Source organism: Zonotrichia albicollis, chromosome 1 (assembly GCF_047830755.1).
Source record: "Zonotrichia albicollis isolate bZonAlb1 chromosome 1, bZonAlb1.hap1, whole genome shotgun sequence".
Classification (NCBI taxonomy): domain Eukaryota; kingdom Metazoa; phylum Chordata; class Aves; order Passeriformes; family Passerellidae; genus Zonotrichia; species Zonotrichia albicollis.
In genome coordinates, this window is record NC_133819.1 from 133,415,637 (window position 1) to 133,435,691 (window position 20,055).

At 42.0% G+C, this 20,055-nt stretch overlaps 1 protein-coding gene across 8 annotated transcripts in view; it reads right to left on the reverse strand.

Moving 5' to 3' along the window:
- Positions 1-11,757, reverse strand: part of NDUFAF6 (NADH:ubiquinone oxidoreductase complex assembly factor 6) — an 18,173-nt gene extending 6,416 nt beyond the window's left edge. Inside the window, exons 1-8 of one of the 8 annotated variants that reach the window (XM_026796676.2) lie at positions 11,252-11,393; positions 10,193-10,317; positions 9,986-10,054; positions 7,722-7,825; positions 6,681-6,803; positions 4,598-4,654; positions 2,890-2,992; positions 200-333 (exon numbers count right to left, since the gene is read on the reverse strand). In XM_026796676.2, the coding sequence (XP_026652477.1) occupies positions 200-333; positions 2,890-2,992; positions 4,598-4,654; positions 6,681-6,803; positions 7,722-7,742 (438 nt within the window). In that variant the 5' untranslated portion in view covers positions 7,743-7,825; positions 9,986-10,054; positions 10,193-10,317; positions 11,252-11,393. Of the gene's footprint in view, positions 1-199; positions 334-2,889; positions 2,993-4,597; positions 4,655-6,680; positions 6,863-7,721; positions 7,826-9,985; positions 10,055-10,192; positions 10,318-10,867; positions 11,204-11,251 lie in introns of those variants that run through there. The other 7 variants (XM_074554822.1, XM_005479491.4, XM_074554789.1 and 4 more) reach the window with 7 other exon arrangements.
- Between the last annotated feature and the right edge of the window lie 8,298 nt (positions 11,758-20,055).

Consider the following 20,055-nt stretch of genomic DNA (forward strand, 5'->3'; position numbering starts at 1 on the left):
GAAGTTTCTTGAAGATCACTGCTCTCACTTCCCAAAAGATATAAAGCCATGAAAATTACCAGGCCAGAAGAATGAGTAAAAATAAAGAAAAAACATACCATTTCTTTCTGGCATAATAAATTATGATCTCATACCTAGCCTTGAGAAACAGAGATAGAAAAACTACACTGTTCAATTCCAGACTATTTGCTTCTCTTACCAACATACAAATGTCCATGGGAAGAAAGACCTTTTGTCTTGTACAGTGATAAGGAGTTGCTCTTAAACAGGTAACTATGCCTTGTGCTTTCCCAATGTGACTGGCTGCATGGTCAGCATGGATGTCCCTCACACCTAAAATTGCAGAAACAATATGTTTAGGAACATGCAGTCAGGCCTGTTGAGGGGTATGGTCTTCTCTGATGTGTATCACAGTCATACTTTAGGAAAGCTACATGCATTGGTCCATGATAGAACTGTTCATGTGAATAAACTGCTTTGAGATCTCAACTCAGAGGTGCAAAACAGCAGGAAAATTCATTCATTTCCACATTCAGGAGCAAGACGCCTCTTGTTGCAGTATCTGCAAAGGGTATACTTAGCAGAGCAGCACCTATTCAGATATATAACACTGGTACACAAACTCACTTTCATTGGCATATCCTCTCCCAGGATAACAGTATTCCAAGAACTGCTTTTCCTGCCAGAAAAAGTCATTCAAGTGTGAGATTTCTGACAAGCATTAATGCTTTCAGTGTGGTTTCATGATTAGCTGCAGCTGATTCATCAGTGTAGTGAAGTCAAGGAGAAATGATCCTATGCTTCACTTCCCAAACCCATTTCTCTGCCCCTTACCTTGTGCTGTCAGGAGCAATGAGGCAAACTGAATCAGATCAACAAAACCACAGAAAACTAATGTTAGTTACTGCACAGACACATAAACTGTGAGAACTGAAAGAGGAAGATGAGTGGGGCAGAGCAGCACCATTGCTCTTCATGGCAAGACCATACAAGCTTGGCTTAGACTGATCATAAAACTGAGCTAGGATAAAATGAAAATTTGAATTAAAATTTACAAAAACTCTTAACAGAAGCAGCATTCTACAAAGAAAGCAATGGGGATACAGCAATTACAGATCAATGAGCCCAACTGACATCTGGAAATAACACTGGGGGTACCAGATTCACTGCAGAAGCCTGTCTGGGTCTCAGAATCCTCTGTGAAAGACTGACTATACCCACACTACAGGGACTGATTTTAGCAATGGCAGCAGAAAGCAAAGTGTGGCTTGGAGGAAACAATGGATATTATTTACTAACTACTTAAGTAATTAGTTAGAGAGCACAAATATTAGTATTTTTAAATTACAGGAGCTGAGAGGAAGCACCAGGACTTCAGATGACAGGATTACCAGCCAAAATGAGCTTGACAAAAGAAACAATCTGAAATCAGCAAGAATATAACAGCACTAGTACTGGGAGAGCACACATTGGGAGAGATACAACAGGAGACTGGTCAGAAATAAGGAGTCTAAAGAGCACAAGAAATTTAGCAAACATGAGCTGAATGAAACCAGGTCCACCTAGTCTAGAAAACAGTGCTGATGGGCAACCAAGAAAGGGGCTATATTTGATTAGTTTCTCAATTTGTGGGGAAAAATAACAAAAGTTAACTGTTTAATATGCAGTGGAGGAGACTTTTGCTTAGATATTTTGTTACATTTGTATATTTAAGAGAAGTTAAATATGACAACAGAAGACTTAAAATATCCAGACTCTCCATACAGATTTTCAAAAACAGTTTTATCTGATTTGTACAAGGAGTGAGTGATCCAAGCATGACTGAACTTATTCAGGATTTCTCAGAATGGAAGACACTGGCATTTCTCATGGTCCTACATTTCTTCAATAAAAGATTCAGAAAGATATTTGCAGCATTTCACTGACTTCCTACTGAGGAAGCAAACATCAGATGTTAAGAAATAAGTTCCTCAATTCTTTCAAAGAAGAATGTACTCACCATCTCTTTTTTTACTTCACCTTTTTCTATTTCTTTTTTAACTTTTAACATCAGTATTTGCCTTTCATCAGATTAGTCTGACAAGCAAGAGGAAAATATTGCCACTACAATACTAAACAATAAATAATAATAGTAACAATAATTATATTAACAATATTAATAATATTAATAATAATTTGGGAGTTTTTTCACCTTTTTTTTACATCCAAGCTCATATTGTGAATACTTCCATAATGCAAGAGATACCTAAATGAAAACTACCCTTTTCTTCACTACAAATGAATAGTTCTTTCCCAATCTGTGGTTCTTACATTAGACATGACACAGACAGTAGCTCTTATTCACAGGGACCATTTTGTTGCATTTTTTTTCTAGTTCTTCAATTATTGATAGTTAACCTACTTCTAGGAAGAGGAGAGGATTCAGACCCAAATTTAAAACATCACCAAAGGAAGTTTGTAGGTTGGGAAGTTGGCTGTTTCAAGACAATCAGTGTCCATCACTGCAATACAGAACAACAGCTGCAGGATACCTACAGCGCTTTGTATTCTGATAAGCAGGAATAATTGAAATACAGTGAAGAGCTGAATTTTCCAAATGCTGTAGGAGGAGCAAGAACAGAGAAAACCAAGCAATAAAGAACAGTAGGAAACTGCACTTCAATGAGCTCTGCACTGAGCAGCTTCCAAGGAAAGTAGCGTTCTAGGACAGCTGCAGTACAATTCCACATTTATAGTTCAGCATTCAAAAGATATCTGAAATTCTACCTAGGACAGCTTTTACTGAAATTAAACTCCAGTAGGAAAAGAAAAGGGTTTTTGAAATACCAGTAAATATTGTACTTGCACTAATGAGTCATCAGCAAAACCGAGAAAGGTGAAAACACCTACCCAGTGTTTCCAAGGTGAGGTACAAGAGAGCACTCTGAGTGTTCTCAGCGTATGTTTCCAGCTCCTGGATGTTACGGTACGGACGATCATCCAAATTCTTCTCCTGGAACATAAACACGGAGCTTCAGTAGAATGCAAACATAAATGCTGTTTGTACAGGCTTATTACTACGGCCATGGCAATCCAATGCAGCACCAAAAACAAAAAAGGACACAATTGAGAGACTGAGAGAGAGTATAAAGTCAGATAGAAGCCCTCATTAAAGCTTATAGCAAACCTAACAAATAACTACGCTCAACTGCGGCCAAAGAGCAAATACAACTTTCTGCAATAATATGAAATCAGAATTCTCCATAAAAAAGGAAACAGCAAAACAAAAACATCATATGGTATTCTTACATTATAGGGTTGTCAGTATTCAATTTGCATCTGAAGCAGAGAGAAATTTAGATACACAGGAATGTATTTTTTAAAAACATAAAGTAAATCTATGAAATGCACAGAAGTGTTAAAGTCATGTAAAAACCCATAGATTCGTAGAATCATAGAGTGGTTTGGGTTGGAAGGGACTTTAAAGATCATCTAGCTCCAAGTTCTCTGCCATGGACATGGAAACCTTCTACCAGACCAGGTTGCTCAGAAGTCCACCCAACCCCTGAACACCTCATAAAGAGGCCACAACCTCTTTGGGCAACCTCTTCCAGTGTCTCACCATCCCCACAGTAAACAATTTCTTTCTCAGAACTAATCTAAACCTACCCTTCTTCATCTCAAGGCCACTCTCTCTTGTCCTATCACTACATTCCCTTGTCAAAAGTCCCTCTCCAGCTCTCGTAAGCCCCTTCCAGGTACTGGAAGGCGCTCTAAAGGTCTCCCCAGAGCCTTCTCTTCCCCAGAATCAACAGCCCCAAATCTCTCAGCCTGGACACAGGAGAAGTGTTCCAGTCCTCTGAACAACTTAGTGGTGCTTACAAATAATACATCCAAAATAATAAAATACACCCAAAACTGTAACATCCTCCAGCATTCCTCCTGTCCTAGCGGTTCCTATGCTTAAAATATACCACTCTAAAGACTAAAAAAGTCTTAACATTAAGAAAGCCTGAAGTCTTTCATAGCAATGACCCTCTGCAAGTAACTGACCATCAACTTGCTCAATTTATAGCTTCATGAGACACTTTAGCAGCAAAATTAGCTTAGGAGATTCCTGCACTCTGCTTTTCATTCTTGTCCTTGTGTCAGAGTTTGTAGCAACATCACTGTACCAGTGATGCTCTTAACCTTGTTTTTCCCAAGAAAAAAGGTGGCTATTTTAAACTTCATGTGATTTGAATGGTCCAGTTTTTACCACTGCTTAGAAAAAACTCCACAGCCCTGATAAGGAGTAGCATGAAAGTGTGGCAGAAGGGTTCAGATAGGTCACTTAAATTTTGAGATTTTATATCCACATGAATTCACAAACTACATCAATTTAAGACAAAAAATAAACAAAGGATTCTATTAGCCATTTTTGAAGAAAGAACACAAACTATGAAGAGTAGGATCAAGGAATAATTTTTTAAAATGTAGCAGTATAACTTTTAAAGAGAAATACTACTGTCTGGAAAATTACATAAGCTTTTTTTTACATGCAAACCTATAAAAATAAGGAAAAGAAAACCCAAATATGACTAAATCCAGAATCAGTCTCTGAAGGGTAAATACTTACTCTTTCATCTATGATCTTCATGAACCACATTTTAGTCAAGTTATGCCTCTTGACAGCCTGAAAATTATAAAATAAAACCTCCTCGTTAATGTATACAAAGTGATGGTAGTACTGCTTCTGAAGACTGAAATACATTTCAGGTATTTAATACAAGACTTGTATTCACTGGGTTAAATCAAAGTGGCAAGTCAGTGGAAAATGAGAATCTTCTTCAAATACAAAAATTTTCAACTGGCATTTACAGCAAGTTGCTGCACACAGAAAATGAAATACCAGACATCATGCCAGCAAACTAAAAGCATTTCTTTAAAAATGTTTATGAAATTAATTTATTCTTGGAGTCATGTGTTCCCACAAAATATTTGCAGATAACTATATTCACTTTCCAAAAAGAACAGTTTCCTCCAGAGCCTAGCAATAAAAATATTTCCCCTGTAAATTCTCAAGAAAATGTCAGCACAACATACCAATACATGCTGTAAAGACAGAATGCTAACAAAGCAATACAATTAATATTATGGGTTTGTTTAAAGAAATATTGCACAGCATCTCATATTTACACATTCTTCTTTTGGTTCTTGTCTTATATTTCACTTCCTTCCTGTGCCACTTCATTCTATCAACTTACCTTCAATCCTCTTAATGCCACACTTTTAATTTTTCAGAACACATTTTCAGAAAGGCTACAATCACATGTGAAAACATCTATAAACAAAATTTAGGGAGCAGATTTCTCACTGTTTAGTCCTCATTGCTCACTTTCAACTTCTTTTTACATCTATCATATTAGTAAATATTTTTCAAGGTTTTACAAGACCAGATCTTCTAGATTCTATAAATTCTACTTGAGACAGTACTTGGTATACGAAAAGGAAAATTTTAAGTTATAACTACAAATATTGTTTTTTAGTCTCACTTGTTCACCTCACATATCATTTTGTAAATTAAATCCTTGGAATACTAACAGGTCAAGACTTAAAGGACCAAAATCAACTATGCTAAATTACCCAGTTTGTACATTACATCCATTACTTCATTCAAACACATGGGTCCTCATTTCTCAGAAGTTTGAAAAATTGGCTTCTTCCACAGAAATGAACAGAGAATTAAGTCTCACTTTTCATACATTCAAAACAGACAGAAAAGATCACGCATTGTACAGTTGCTGTGTAAGTTTATATTAAAGTCACCAAGATGTGAGCTATTAATAATTCTAGAAATACTATTAAAGGCTACTTGTCTACTTTACTAGTGTATAAAAATTTGGAACCTACGTGCAAGTATTATGGGATATGTAAAACTTCAGGAACACACTTAAGCATCATTAACTTAAATTTATTCTGGAAAATCACATTGTCCTCATATAAACTCAACAGCAACAAAGGAATATACATAGAATATGCTGTACAAAGACACGTTAATTCTACTAACAGCTCTGCAATACTTGTGAGTTCAGGTGTCTTTCCAAATCCTTTTTTCTAAGAATTGCAATGACATTCTTGGGTATTTGTGAAGTCATGGGCTTCAAATAGGTCACTCTTGGGGTATTTGCTGAAATATGGAAATAAAATCCCATCTTGACTGCAAAAGTTACCAAGTCACATTAAACTGTTAGTTCACTCCAGTGCTCTGCAGTGCTTAGAGCTATCAGAGCTCCTAAAATTACTTTCTGAATTATTTTTCATCATCTTATTTTGCAAGCAGTTTTGTCTGGAATGTATTATATTGGTCTTCCTTTATTAGAATCATACCTGAGGTGAAATCTCACCAAAGACCATTCTTCTTCCACTTCAAAACCAATTTTCTGTTTTGTGAGAAGGGAGTACATCTGGCAGTCTTAGCTACTGGAGAGAGTTGCAATTGGTACCCCAGAATCAGAACAACTTCTATCTGAATACAGTACTGGTTTTGGCTGGGATAGAGTTAATTTTCTTCACAGCACTTTTATGGTGCTGTGTTCTGGATCTGTGCTGGAAACAGTGTTGTCGGTTGGAAGAGATGCCACACAGCACACACAAAACACTGACATTACTTCCCACAGTAATATTAAAGCAGATTTTAGGACAAGAAAGGTGTATTTTACCCTCCACAGCTCTGCAGCAACGGGCTGATGTGGTGGGTTATCGCTGTATATGTCCTCCACAGCGTCCCTCCAGAACTGCATCCGCATCAAACCTGTTGCCTTCTGAGTTATGGAGTCTTTAATCTGGAAAGGACACATCCGGAGTGAGATTCAGTGTCTTTAACACACTTGGTCTATCTATGCTGAAAAGACAGACACAGGACACAGTCAAACTCAGAAGAGAAAGAGCTCAGTTCTGAACTGACATTTATTCCTCATAAAGCTTCGGAACACTGCATAGAGTAAATGTAAAATCTTCACCACAACCTGATTTTGAAACCCACAGAGATTAAATGTTGGGTAACCCTCACTTTAGCTTTCTTCCTGGAAGGAACAAAAGCAATGGTGACAGCAGCGAGGGAGGGCACACCATGGGCTGCCAGAAGCACAACCTACAGAAGCTGGTGAGGGATTTTGCCTGGTCAGCTCATTTCCTGGATTGCTCCCTTCTGGCAAGCACTGCCAACCTTCCTGGTTGCACTGGCAGTTTCTGGCACCTTGCAAATCAGAGAGGCTGCAGCCACTCCTCTCCCACAACTCTCTAACTACAAACTTCCCTCCTGCAGCCTTTTCATCACCTTGCTTCTGCCAACAAAGGCTTGGTTCTGATTATGGCATCCCATTTTTTTAGCAACCTGTTACAGTTAGGATTTAGCTGCACTTTACCCATTAAGTGCACGTGTGAAGCCAGGATTTAGATGCAATCACATAACAGTATCAAGAACCACTGCCTGTTTGCTATAACTTGATTTTAAAATGCATAAAGAAAAGGTCATAAAAATTATACACATAAACAAAATAATAGGGCAGGCTGGGTAACTTCCATGGGCCATTCAAAACTGGAGGTTTGTACTGCACTATTTATTCATGGCCCTTGACTGTATGAAAGTTAACCTTGGCAAAACACCACTGACTACAGAAAGAGAGAGTACTTGCAAGCATAACTTAGAGTATCAAAATTCTTATTTTCAATTTCCAGAGTTCACAAATGTATTTTAATACCTGCCTGAGCCAGTTCCACATTGAAGGCTCTCAAGGCAAAAGCAGAGGTTCGAGATTCCACAGGCAGCAGCAGAGAACACAGAAACCCTTCATAGTCACGCTTCCTATAAAAGAATCAAAATGCACATTTGTTATTTATAGCTCTAAGTCAATTGGAGGTGCTATTCCTTAGCACTGAACTCCTGAAAGAGTCGCAGTAAGTTATAGCTCAAAACTCTGACTTTGCAAAAGTAGCAGCTTTTAGGCTTGTTTTAAAGTAAGACCAACTCCAAAAGAGAGTGCAGGCTGCTTGAACTCTCAGTGCACCTCTGAATTCCACATCTCAAGATATCTGGCTAAAGGCATGGAGCAAGGCTGTGGCAGAACTGCAAATAGAATCCAGATTGTCCGACTTGCAGATTTCTGTTCCAAACACGAAACCACATTTCTTTACAAGACTGTTCTTTGGAGCTTGGCAGAAGAGTGCTTGCTTAACCATTAAGTTTTTGTTTACTGGCAACTGTATTCAAAGCATAAAACCTCAGGGAGTTGGCAGTTTTGCTGCAGGTAGCTCCTTGCCAACCCAGAGTGATGTGCCTTCGTTTGGCCACGTGGGTGTGTGTGCCACAAAATTAAAAACACAGTGCTCAGAACCATGAACTACAAAATCACTCCAGCTAACAAAAACACCTGACCACCTCTGAAAAGCTAAACTGCTTGTTTTGAACAACATTTTTGTGTACCTTCTGATAAGCCTGAAACCTGATTCTTGCTTAGAACAAAATGAACTCCCAAGTTTGGCCTGAAGAGTGGAGAAGCAGGTTGTCAAGGAAAACACATGCACTCATTTTCAGTAAGTTTGCTGTTCTTGCATGTACTCATATTTCTTTTGAATATGGTCTTAAAATAGAAACCCAAACTAAACCCAAAGGTTATTAGGGTTGCTACTTTTAGCATCAAACAAAAAGGAAGTGAAGTTTAACAGAGATGCTTAACCCTACAATACACAGCAGCTGAAAACTAGCAAATGCTTTGTTTCCACAACTGTTGTCAGACTCTTTTAGACCTCAATGCAAATACAGAAATATCAACCCAAAAAAAATTACATTTTGGAGCTGTAGTAGGTTTTAAAGGACACCATATTACAGAACAGATACGTTAAATCTCCCTCAGTTAGGACGCTTTTTGAAAAATATTATCAGCTCAAAGCCTAGTATTTTTTTCAAGACTTATTGTAGAAATACCAGTATTGTCCACCCCAGACAGAGATGCATGGTTTATAGCCACATTTTCCCAGTTCCAGTCTGTCTGTGTTGTTCACACAACACAGAACCACCTCTACTTTCAAAAAGGAAACAAAGAAATATGTTACACAAAGTACAGAGCAACACAATAGAGCAAATTGTCTTCCCTCTGGTAATGCTGTTGACATGGTGGGGTTTTGGTTGCTTTTTTCCAATTCTTCCAAGCTCAAAAATTTAGTGCATCAAATCCATTAAGCCTCAGTAAAATAAAATTGCTATTGCTGTAGATCACATTCCACCCCAACCTTCTTCATGTATGAGCATAAGAACTGTAGAAAGGAAGGAACGACCTTAAGTCAGGTATTGACTTTTTTGATAGATAAGTTGAGGTTTTTCAAATAAGCATAAGCTTATATATAAACCCACAGCCAGAAGAAAAATTAGTATTGGTCATAACTGGACTTTTCATATAATGAATGTGTAATAAAGGTATCGATCCACAAGCTTGTTTTTGAGACCAGGCATCCCTGACCGTAAGAGACATACAACATACCTATAAGGAAAACATTTTTTTAGTCAAATAGCTTGAAGTGAATTCAGTTGTTTAAAGAAAAAGGAAGACCAAAGAGAAAGAGCATCTTCCATATTCCAAAAACAAATATACATTATAGAAGCACAACTCAGTTGTACTTCCTAATGTGTTGGAGACTCAAATTCCGAACTAGGGAGTTGCTGACACTTCCATAGCCCCAAGTGTTTTATTACTGTTTGAATAATTCCTTCCACTTATTTTTTATGGTTATTATTTCCATGCAATAGTTGAACTACTGGGAACAGCAGCTTCAATTAAATAATGCCAAAAGCATAACCACTTTTCATTTTACTATTTTGAATGCTTGTGTATTTTTCTAATTAGTCCTTTTATCATTTAACAAAAATACATATAAAAAAGTTTTAATTCAACCATCTCATTGGAACCTAACTATTCTGTTCACAATTGCTTGTTACTGGAAACATTTCACCTGCAGATGTTAACTTTACCTGTGTATTGTCTGTACACACAGCCTCTGGTCTCCTGAGTATCAGGGAAATGAATCCTGGGTAGAATAACTAGGAAAAGAAAGCTTATTCTGAAAATCATGAAAAATGCAATGTGGCTGTGCATTCTGGTGCATCTGTATGGGTCAGCTTCTTGCTGCTGCACTGAACATTTAAGATTGTCCCATTTCTTTCCCTCAGTTTTCCTACCTCAAACATTACTGCAGACCACACACATCTTTCTGTCTTTTTACAAGCACCAGTTTGGAGAAGATAATCCTGTTCCACTCTGTCTATGCACACATGGAAACCTTCTCCCAGCTTTTGTCAATCATCTGGAAAAACAGTATCCAAAGAGAAGTTACCTAGGTCTTTACTGAGAAACTTGTTTAACATCTTACTTTACAATGAACTGAATTCCTGGGAACTCCAAAGCAGCCAAGGGGCCCTACACATTGTTTGCAGCCCAGAATCCAAGAAGGAAAAGTGACCTCACCTGGAAGTGTCTGACTGCACTCTGCTCCTCTTGGAGCATTTTGGGTTTGACAAAAGAAAAAAAGGATGTTTTGGAAACATAGGCCTCCTCTTGCGTTTACGACAGAGAAGGTACTGAGCTGCTCCAGCTGTCAGATGTCCTCTGCTTTATCCCATTTTTTTCAGGGAGCGCTCAGCAAGCATGGCTAGTTCTCAGTAGCCAACATTTGAAAACAACCAATGTTTTTAAACATCCACTTCGGTGATTTGGCTCTCCAAAACACCGATACAAGGGAACAAGAACGTTCCGTTCTTCCGAAGGAACGCAGCCACAGAGGGGGAGGGCACTGCCGTGGGAGGCTGCCCAGCACGGTGGCGGAGCGTCCCTGTCTGGACACATTCAACACCCACCTGGACACGCTCCTGTGTAACCTGCTCTAGGTGACCCTGCATGGGCGGGGGTTGGACTGGATATCTCCAAAGGTCCCTTCCAACACAGACGAATCAGTGATTCTGTGTGCAGGCTGAATCATCCACGCGGCCTAAATATGCGCCGGGTTTCAATGTTCTCGACACGGCGCGGTCCCGCCGGCCCACCGCGGCCGGCCACACGGGCTGTTTTCGGGGTCCGGAGAGCCCGAGGGCGGCCTGGACAATCCCAGCCATCCTTTCCGGGAAGTCGTCAGCGTTCCCGTCGGCTGGGAAGCGCGGCCGAGCCTTCCCAGGCCGGGCTCGCCGCCCAGCTCTGCGGAGCGCGCACCCCCGCGCCTGCAGCCCCCCGCGGCGGGCACTCACCGCACCAGCTCGGCACAGTACTGCACCGCTCCTCCGGCCGCCGGCCCGCTCCAGCCCGCCGCCGCCGCCCTCCCGCCGAGCGCCGGCGGCCGCGCCAAGCGGCGGCCGATCCCACCACGCCGCAGCGCTGCCCGCGCCATGCTGCCCGCCATGGCCCCGTCGCGCCGCCCCGCCCCGCGCGGCGCCGCACACGGCCGCCGGCAGGGAGCGCACGGGGGCCGGCAGGGAGCGCCCGGGGGCCGGCAGGGGGCGCCCGCGGCCGGGGCGCTGTGGGGGCGCGCGGCGCTGTGTGCGCTGCGAATGGCGGCCGGCGCAGGCCGGCAGCGCCTCAGCGTCCAGTGCCTCCCGAGGCGAATCCCTCCGCTCCTCCCGCACAGTGGCTGGAAAAGGCCCAGCAGAAAAGGAGCTCGGGGTGTTGGTTGGCAGCTGGCTGAACATGAGCCAGCGTGTGTCCGGGTGGCCAGGAAGGCCAATGGCGTCCTGGCATGCATCAGCGGTGGTGTGGCCAGCAGGACCAGGGCAGTGAGAGTACTGGGCACTGGTGAGGTCGCACCTCAAGTGCTGTGTCCAGTTCTGGGCCTCTCACTACAAGAAGGACATTGAGGGGCTGGAGCATGTCCAGAGAAGGGCAAGAGGGCTGGGGAAGGGTCTGGAGCACAAGTCTGATGAGGAGCAGCTGAGGGAACTGAAGGCGTTTAGCCTGGAGAAAAAGCTCAGGGAGGACCTTAATGCTCTGTGCAAGTGCCTGAGAGGAGGTTGTAGCCAGGTGGGGCTGGCCTCCCGGGTGACAAGTGACACAACAAGAGGAAATTGGCATAAGCTGTGAGAGAGGATGTTTAGGTTTCACGTTAGGAAAAATTTCTTCACAGAAAGAGTGATTAGATATTGAAATGGGATGCCCAGAGAAGTGGTGGAGTCACTGTCCATGGAGATATTTAAGGAAAGACTGGACATGGCATTTAGTGCCTTGATCTAGTTGACGTGGTGTTTGGTCAGATTGGGCTCGATGATCTCAGAGGTCTTTTCCAACCTAATTTATTCTGTGATTAAGTTTTTAAACCGGGTGCCCAAAAAAGTCAAGGAAGCTGAATTGTAAAAGCCTCCCTGTTTTGGTCAGTGTGGCATAGGAGCAGCTGTGGGACTGTGAAAAGCCACAGGTGTGCTGTGTGAGGCGGAAAGGCAGAGCAGTTCTGCCCAGGCAACAAAGCTAGCCCCAGGGCTCCATCCTTGGTAAAATGTGTTCAAGCTTTGCAGCAGAAGCCTTATTTCCTCCTCTTAGCTGGCAGAGGAGTTCCTCACCATACAGGCTGGCTGGATTTTAACTGGAGACAGAATGGCTCTGTTAGCCATGTAGTCATGGACAGAACAGCTTCCTCAAAGTTTGGCCTGTATGAGGATAAGACAGCAGAGTCATCAGAAATGGCACTATGCTTAAAAGCAGTTTCATCTTAAAACTACATCTACTAATAGTTACCTATTAGTAACTACCTCAATCTAGCTTTGCAAGAAGAGGCACAAGAGCAGTCTGGCTCTTCTTTCTCTCCCCAGCCATGCCATCCTCTTCCTTGGTGCCGACTTTGATCTTCATTTTATGGCACAGGGAATTAAACCAGTAAAGACACATCCACTGCTCACTTTCATTCTTCATAAGTTCCTTTTCTGCCAGTTTGGTGCCTTCAGTTAGTTCACTGCGTAGTCAGCTGGGCTGTGGGCTGTGGGCTGAGGAGAGGGCGGGCTCTCCTGGGCTGTGGGCAGCAATACATGTGTTCATTAGCTCAGCTGCAAAGTGAAACCATGCAGCAAATACAGGGAGAGTTTTGAGTGGGCAGTGATGTTCAAGGGACAAGGCAACTATTTGGAAATCAGAGCAAGCCTTTATTCTGTGTCACAGAGACAAGGAAGAGGTTAGGGATCACACTTTAACATTATTTATTTTATTGATTAATGGCCCTTGTGGGCTTACTCTGAGCCTTTCTTCTTCCCTTTTTCTCATGTCTAAAGTTCTCTCTGTCTTGAAACTCTGAACCTTGTTTTAAACCCTTGCTATGCCTTGAGCAGGATTTATTGTTTGTTAGGGCACCCAAAGAAGGTCATTTAGCTTTGGGTGGAGGCTGAAACTGCTGTTGTTTAAGTTTTCAGGGAGAACCCCTAGATAAACGAATCCAGCTCTTTCAGCTGCTGCCAATTCCTGGCAGAAGGGTTACATAAACATACTCTAAACCTCAGGGGTATTATAAATAAATCTTATAAAATACTAACTTTTTTTAAGTCTCTGAACAAAAAGGGTGCTAAACTGATTTAAACTCATAGTAAGAAAGGAATAAACCAGTTGTTTATATAAAATATTAATCCTGACCTTGTTCTCAGTCATTTGTTTCTTACTGTTCTGTACCTTTACTGTTCTTATTAAAGTACTTCTTTTTTCTTTAAGCAAATATTTTAAGTGTCATGTGTAATTATTGAAAATCTTCCTCAAGACTGTCTAGATTCTAGTAAGTTAGCTTTTTGTGCCACCAACTCAGTGGGAGTAAGGATTTGGCTTAATGTTTTAGCAAGTTTTTAACACTGTAGATGAAAATTGAAGCTTTGTAAGAGTCATCTCCAAACTTATTTTTCATTATCTAACTATGTTAAGAAGCACATTCCATCACCTTTTTCAGTATTTCTCAGAAGCTGAAAGATGACCACCTCTCTGATGTGTTCTTACTGAATATTTTGTCCCACTGACTCCTCAGACAAAACTGAAATCATTGGGCAGCAGTGCCAGCGATGGCAATGGCTGGTTTGGGCAGAGATAGTTCAGTTATTACTCTAACCTGGCATTTCTGGGAAAAAAATCCCAAGTTCTGTGTCAAGGAAATACTGATCAGTTATAACTCACCCTTATTATAAGAAGATCCAGATTCGATTTGTCAACAGAGAAATGGAAAAGGGCCCCTCAGCTGTCCCATTGGCCAGACAGAGGCTGAAGTTTAGAGAGCCTACATATGCTCAAGTAGACACAAAAGTCTCCATGCTGAGGAGAACAGAGCAGGGAGGAAAGAGATCTCCCCCAGAATATCCAGGGACTGGAGGCTGGGGAGTTAACTGGGATGTGAGGGACAGTCACTGGGATCCCTCATCTCTAGCAACAAGAGCAGAAAGTGATCTGACAATTCTCTACACTCACATGACCAAGGATATATTCTCCCTCTCTCTCATTTTCTGAATACTCCTGGCTTAATTCCAATATCAGAGTCAAGGAAAAAATCCATGTGTGCTAACGATAGTGTTTCCTGTCAAGTTCCATGCCACAGTGAACAGGCACATGCAGTTATTGTTACCTGAACTACTAAAAGTATTCAACCAAAAATCTTTGTTTAAGGAGAACACTAACAAAATTAGTTTAATGGCAGTCATTTAAGTCCTGGACAAAGAATAATACATTAATGTGTGTGCTAATAAATACTGGGCCACTTTAAAACATTTTCCCCATTTTTCATGCTTTAAACATCTCAGTCTTTAATTATGAAGTAGATGAAAAGCTATCCCAAAGGACATTGCAGTGAAAGGGTTTCATCTTCGTTTGCTGCTGCATTTTTAATTTTTGGTATGTTTCTCTGTAGATGAATTGCTGGTAAACCTTTGTTTATTTATTGTTATTGTTGTTCTCTTTCACTTCCCAGTTTCAGGCACAAATGGGGTTGTACAAGGTGGCATGCTAAAAGCAGTGGGAGGCAAAGGTCTCAGTGTCTTACGGAGAGTGAGAACCACTGCACGCTTCCTTGGCTTTGTGCTGCAGGACTGGGCTGGAGTGATGTCCTGCAGAGGGGAAGGAAACAGCAATTTTTCCTTGTCCACTGGCACCTTTGCCAACCATGAGCATGTGCCACTGCACTCAATGGGAATGACTGCTCATCTGATATTCCCAAGCCTCCTGGGCTTTTACCTGGGATTCAGGTACACTCCCATGAAACAGATGGATCGATCAATACACTTTACATACACCATCAAGTAAAAGCCAGATGTTACTGACTTCCAAATACTTCAGCTTCCAACTGCATGCACACTTGTGAGTGAAACAGTGTCTTCTTATGCAACCTTTTGATACCTATCTTTTGTTAGGTGTCCTGGTTCAGAGCAAATTTGGGAGAGAATCCCCAAAGGGGCTCCTCTATTAAAGCAGATTCAATCGGCCCCTCCCCACAACCGGTACGGGAGAAAAAATTCTTCTCTCCCCCCTTCACTCTCTGGAACAAATCTTAAAGGTGAAAAACTTATTATTCAGCATAAACAGAACAAGACAATTGGGGATAAAAGCATCATATAGTCAACCCAGGACATTAGGTTGGTCTCATCTCTTTTCAGACAGCAGATTAAAATAGGACTTCTACAGAAAGTAGTTCAGAATAAGGAATAGCTTCAGCTAATCAACTTCATTCCTCTCCTTGCTGTAGGTTACTGACTGTTTCTAATCAGGAACCTCTCTATAGCTGTGCCACATTCTTTGAACACACAAACACACAAATGCAGAACTTGAGGCCAAGTTTTCAAGTCTTTAGTGCATCTTAACTGTCCAACATCGACTTTGGGATCAAAATAAGACCTTTAGACCTTAAGAAGCGTTTACTATTAATCTAACAAGTTCCTTCAAAAATCCTGTTCTCTGGGGGACAATGTACTCTCCTAGGAATTTTGTCTCTAGTTTTTCAGCACCCATCATAAAACTTCCCTATTGCCATGAGAAGAGATTACTTACTTGGCCACCCTTGCACAGGAGTGTAAGCCCACACAAACACAGTTTGGTTTGTTGTCTGGTGTGACACACAGTATCAAATGCAAATACTGTGAATATTTGAATGGAATTCACAAAGTGTGTGCTTTTAAGATAAGTGAAAGCCAAGTCCTTCTACTGCTGCTTTGGATGCAAATGTATTTGTAATGAACTCCTGGTTTTGTCTGTATCCCTTATCTTGCACCTGTTATCATCCTTGTTGTAAAAAGCTTAGGGGTAAGCTTGCCAAATGATATGCCCCATCTGTGCTACCTGGATAGACAGTGTTAGCAAGAAATATGCAAACTGAAAAGCCACAAGTTCTTGACAGACAGGTACCAGCACTTTCTCTCTGGCTAGCAAGAACAGGGTCTTTGTGTTCTTTTAACAAGTTGCCAGCCTTTTCTTTAAAATTCTTGTGAAGTTGTTGAGAGGGAGATGAGAGAAAGAAAGAGAAGAAGCTGAGGGTGTGCAAACTTGTTTGGGGCATGCAGATGAAGTCAACTGCAAATATAACAATGATTTCACCAAGTGAATGTTTCTTCACCAGAAGATAAATTGACCTAAATGTTGTGTCTGCTGTGTTGAAAGCAGGTCTATTTGTTGTGTACACTGCATTTGTTTATATCTCTTCTCTTGGACCCCTGCAAGCCAGACTAGCACTCAGAAGGAGGGACGGTGAGTAATGAGAAACTGCATCACTAGGACTAATCCCTGACAAACCTGGAAAGAAGTGACAGCAGATACAGGATGGTGAGAGAGGCCTCAGGCATTTGGGCAAGGCAACAACAGTAAAGAGAACAACTTGTTCCAGACCTTATCGTGTTCTACTGAGGTCTCCACACTTCCCCATGTTTTCTTTTTTCGGAACATATAAATACAGGAGGGACCATTATTGAGTAATTAAAGCACAGAGTTGGCAGCTGGGCTTCTGAAGTCCTGTCACTGAGCTCCTGTGGCTACACATGTACTGTCTGCAATGGTCACCTCGAGAGAGGTGGCCATTCATGGTCCTAGGCCAGCTCATTTTAACTTAGTGTGCATCTAAGTGTTCACATCTCAGGGCCTCTTTGGTGCACAGGGCACATCACTACTGCAGATTAATGGGGTACAGGAGGGTATGAGAGCTGTCCCATTTGGGAAAGATTCTCCAGGCCTGTGTCCAGCTTTGCTAACTGAGGCAGAAGAGATGAGACCAGCAGCACTTGCTGTGGCTGGATACAGACAGCTCCCTCTTCTACTGTTCTTCTGCCTTATCCTCCCTGTGCAGGCATGCTGGGGCTTGTTACTTTTGTGTGTTAGAATGAGGTAAAGGATAGAACTTGGCATCAGGAGTGACCTGCAAGGGAATTTACCTAATGCCATTTCACCAAAAGAGACAGAATTAGGACCCACATTCCTTTGGTTGCTTTTCATGTGGGGTCTGTGTCTGCAAGAGCTAGGAAGGATCCCTCACCTGATCTGCACGAGCCTTGTTAGTCAGCAAGGATAATTCATAAACTGGTTACCCTGGCAGAGTCCAAGATGACAGCATGTTTTGGCATTTGGATACATTCCACCAGACACAAGCCAGGAACCTCTGATGTCTTCTGCTGTTTAAAAAACTGGTGGCCTGAGGGGATCCCTTTTTATTATGGTCAGTTCAGCCTAACCCCTGACCTGTCCAAGAACTTTAACCAGGCTCCAAACTCTTTCAGGGTTGCGTGTGCTGCCAGGCAGCTGGGCAAAACATTACAGGTTTGCTGGCAGTGCTACAGCAACCAGTGCACCCTTGCTGCCTCCAAGGCCCTTGTAACAGCTTGTAAAAGAGCTCAGAGAAAACTTTCTGTGCAGAAAAGACACTCCTAGGATGTTGCAGACCAGCCAGTGTGCCAGTTTCCAGGGATAAGACAATGCTTTGGGAAGCTCACCTGTAACCAATGACTGGCAGCAACATATTCAAAACTTGTAGAGCTGCAAGGACACAGATTCATTGCATCTTGACTTTTGCTCTCTGTCCCAGTGGCAGTCTCCTTCCCCACTCCTGATATGAAACTAAGCTCTCCTCCTCTCTCCTGAGTACATCCCAGACCCTCAATGGCAGGTGTTGGCAGTCCAGTGAGAACAGGCTGCAGAGTCAGCTGCTTAGCAGGAGACTGTCCCAAATCCTGCAAGCTTCTTTTTGAAAAAAATTTCTTTTCAAAACCCATTCTGCAAGGGTGCAGGGTTGCTAACCCAGCTAAAACACCCTTAAATGATCTGACAATTTCATACCATGTAGGCCATAAGGAACAATTGTAAGGACAGTACTGCAGAATACAGTGTAAATACACATGCTTAGGCTCCTGAGACTGTGTAGCATTTGTTCTATCTGTATTCATTTTTAAATGGTTGCTGAGGGAATATGAGGTTTCCTGGGTCTGGTTCCTGAGGTGAGTAAGGGATGCTGATGTGCCAGAGGTCCTGTGGCAGCCAGCTGTACCAAGATAATGCCACATGCAGAACCAGGATCTTGGGTGTCTTAAGTATTTTTTCTGACAAAAACTTGGGCACTTCCAGCTCCTCAGATCAACAACCTGGGCCTGACTGTCCAGTCAAACTGCTTTCTGCCTAGTCTTTATCTCTGGTGTAAATTCTGGAATATCCCCTTCTGAAACTCAGCCTGATTCCTCAGAGGTCACACAGAGTACTTCCACCCTGTCACATTGTTCTGCTCCATCTCACAGTGGGATCCTACTCTTTCAACCATCCACACGAGCATTCTTACAGATGGTGTTCTTACTCTCAAAGAGAATCCCTCTCAGCTCTGCTTGGACAAAGTAATTTGTCAGATCCAGGGGGCCTCGAGAGGGGACACACTTGGGCAGAAGCCAGGAGGATCTTCTGCAGAGGGCTTCAGGGCATAAGTATACATAGGAATCTTGATATTGAAATTTGCAGTGGTAAGTAGAAACAATCACTCCCAAAAATGTTCCTTATCAGCCAGCCTAGTAGTAACTAGCAGGGCACAGCATTTGCTGGAAAGAATGAGGTGCCTAGCTACTGCCCTGCTTTTCACTTCCCCACATTTTTCTGGTGATGTGGAATCTCAAAGCATTTCTAAAACACCTTTTAGAAATCAACTCTTTTCAAATCCACAAACACTCCAGTTCTGAGCATTATAAATGGCCATGCTAATTAAATGCAGCTAAAATAGTGAAAAGAGTTGCAGGGCAGACAAGATCAATGACAAAACACCCTGAGAGAGCACAGAAGGGGGAAAAGTACTGTAGAAAGGTGATTTATGGTGATTCTCTGGTTGCTGAAGCAGAACAATTATTGAGAATCTTAAGGAGAAAGGAGCTTTAGGTTGGAAGATTGACGACTGAAAACCATGGGGAAGTAATCCTTTCAGCACCAGCATGGCAGAGCTTCGGTTCGGGGAGGCAGGTTAACGTAGGTCAGCACTGGCTCTGGAAATGCTGAGCTGGGGAACCTCTCTGGTTGCTTTCTTACACCATGTTGCCTCCTCCTCCTCACCCCCTCTTTGACAAAGGGAAGCCAGTGCATTTTGGTGTTGTCATTTCACATTCAGCTTCACAATCTAATTCCTAGCCAAAGGCTGCAGCCCTAGGCAGCCTGATGCAAGGGTAAAATAAATTGCTCCAACATGGTGATTCATACTGCAGCCTAAAGTCAGGACGTTCTTAAATATAGGTAGCATTGGGATTTGTCCCCTGTAAAGGGTCCTTTTGTCATCTTTTACCTCAGATAAGCCACTATCACCTTTTAACGCAGAGACATTTCAAGGTCCATCTTATACAAATAAGCATTTGTGAGTTACTTTGTGGCCTCCAATAACTTAGTGGGGGGGAAAAAGTGAGAATAAACTTTTATTCAAAGTGCCATTGTTATACTTTCCTATAGAAAGTTCTTCCTGCCCAGGGCAGGGGGTTGGAACTAGATAATATTTAAGGTCCGTCCCAACCCAAGCTGATCTATGATTCTGTGACTGCATAATCTGAAAACATTGTATGCAAAGCCTGTATCTCCATGTTCTACACAATAATAATATTCCAGCCTGACCAGTAAA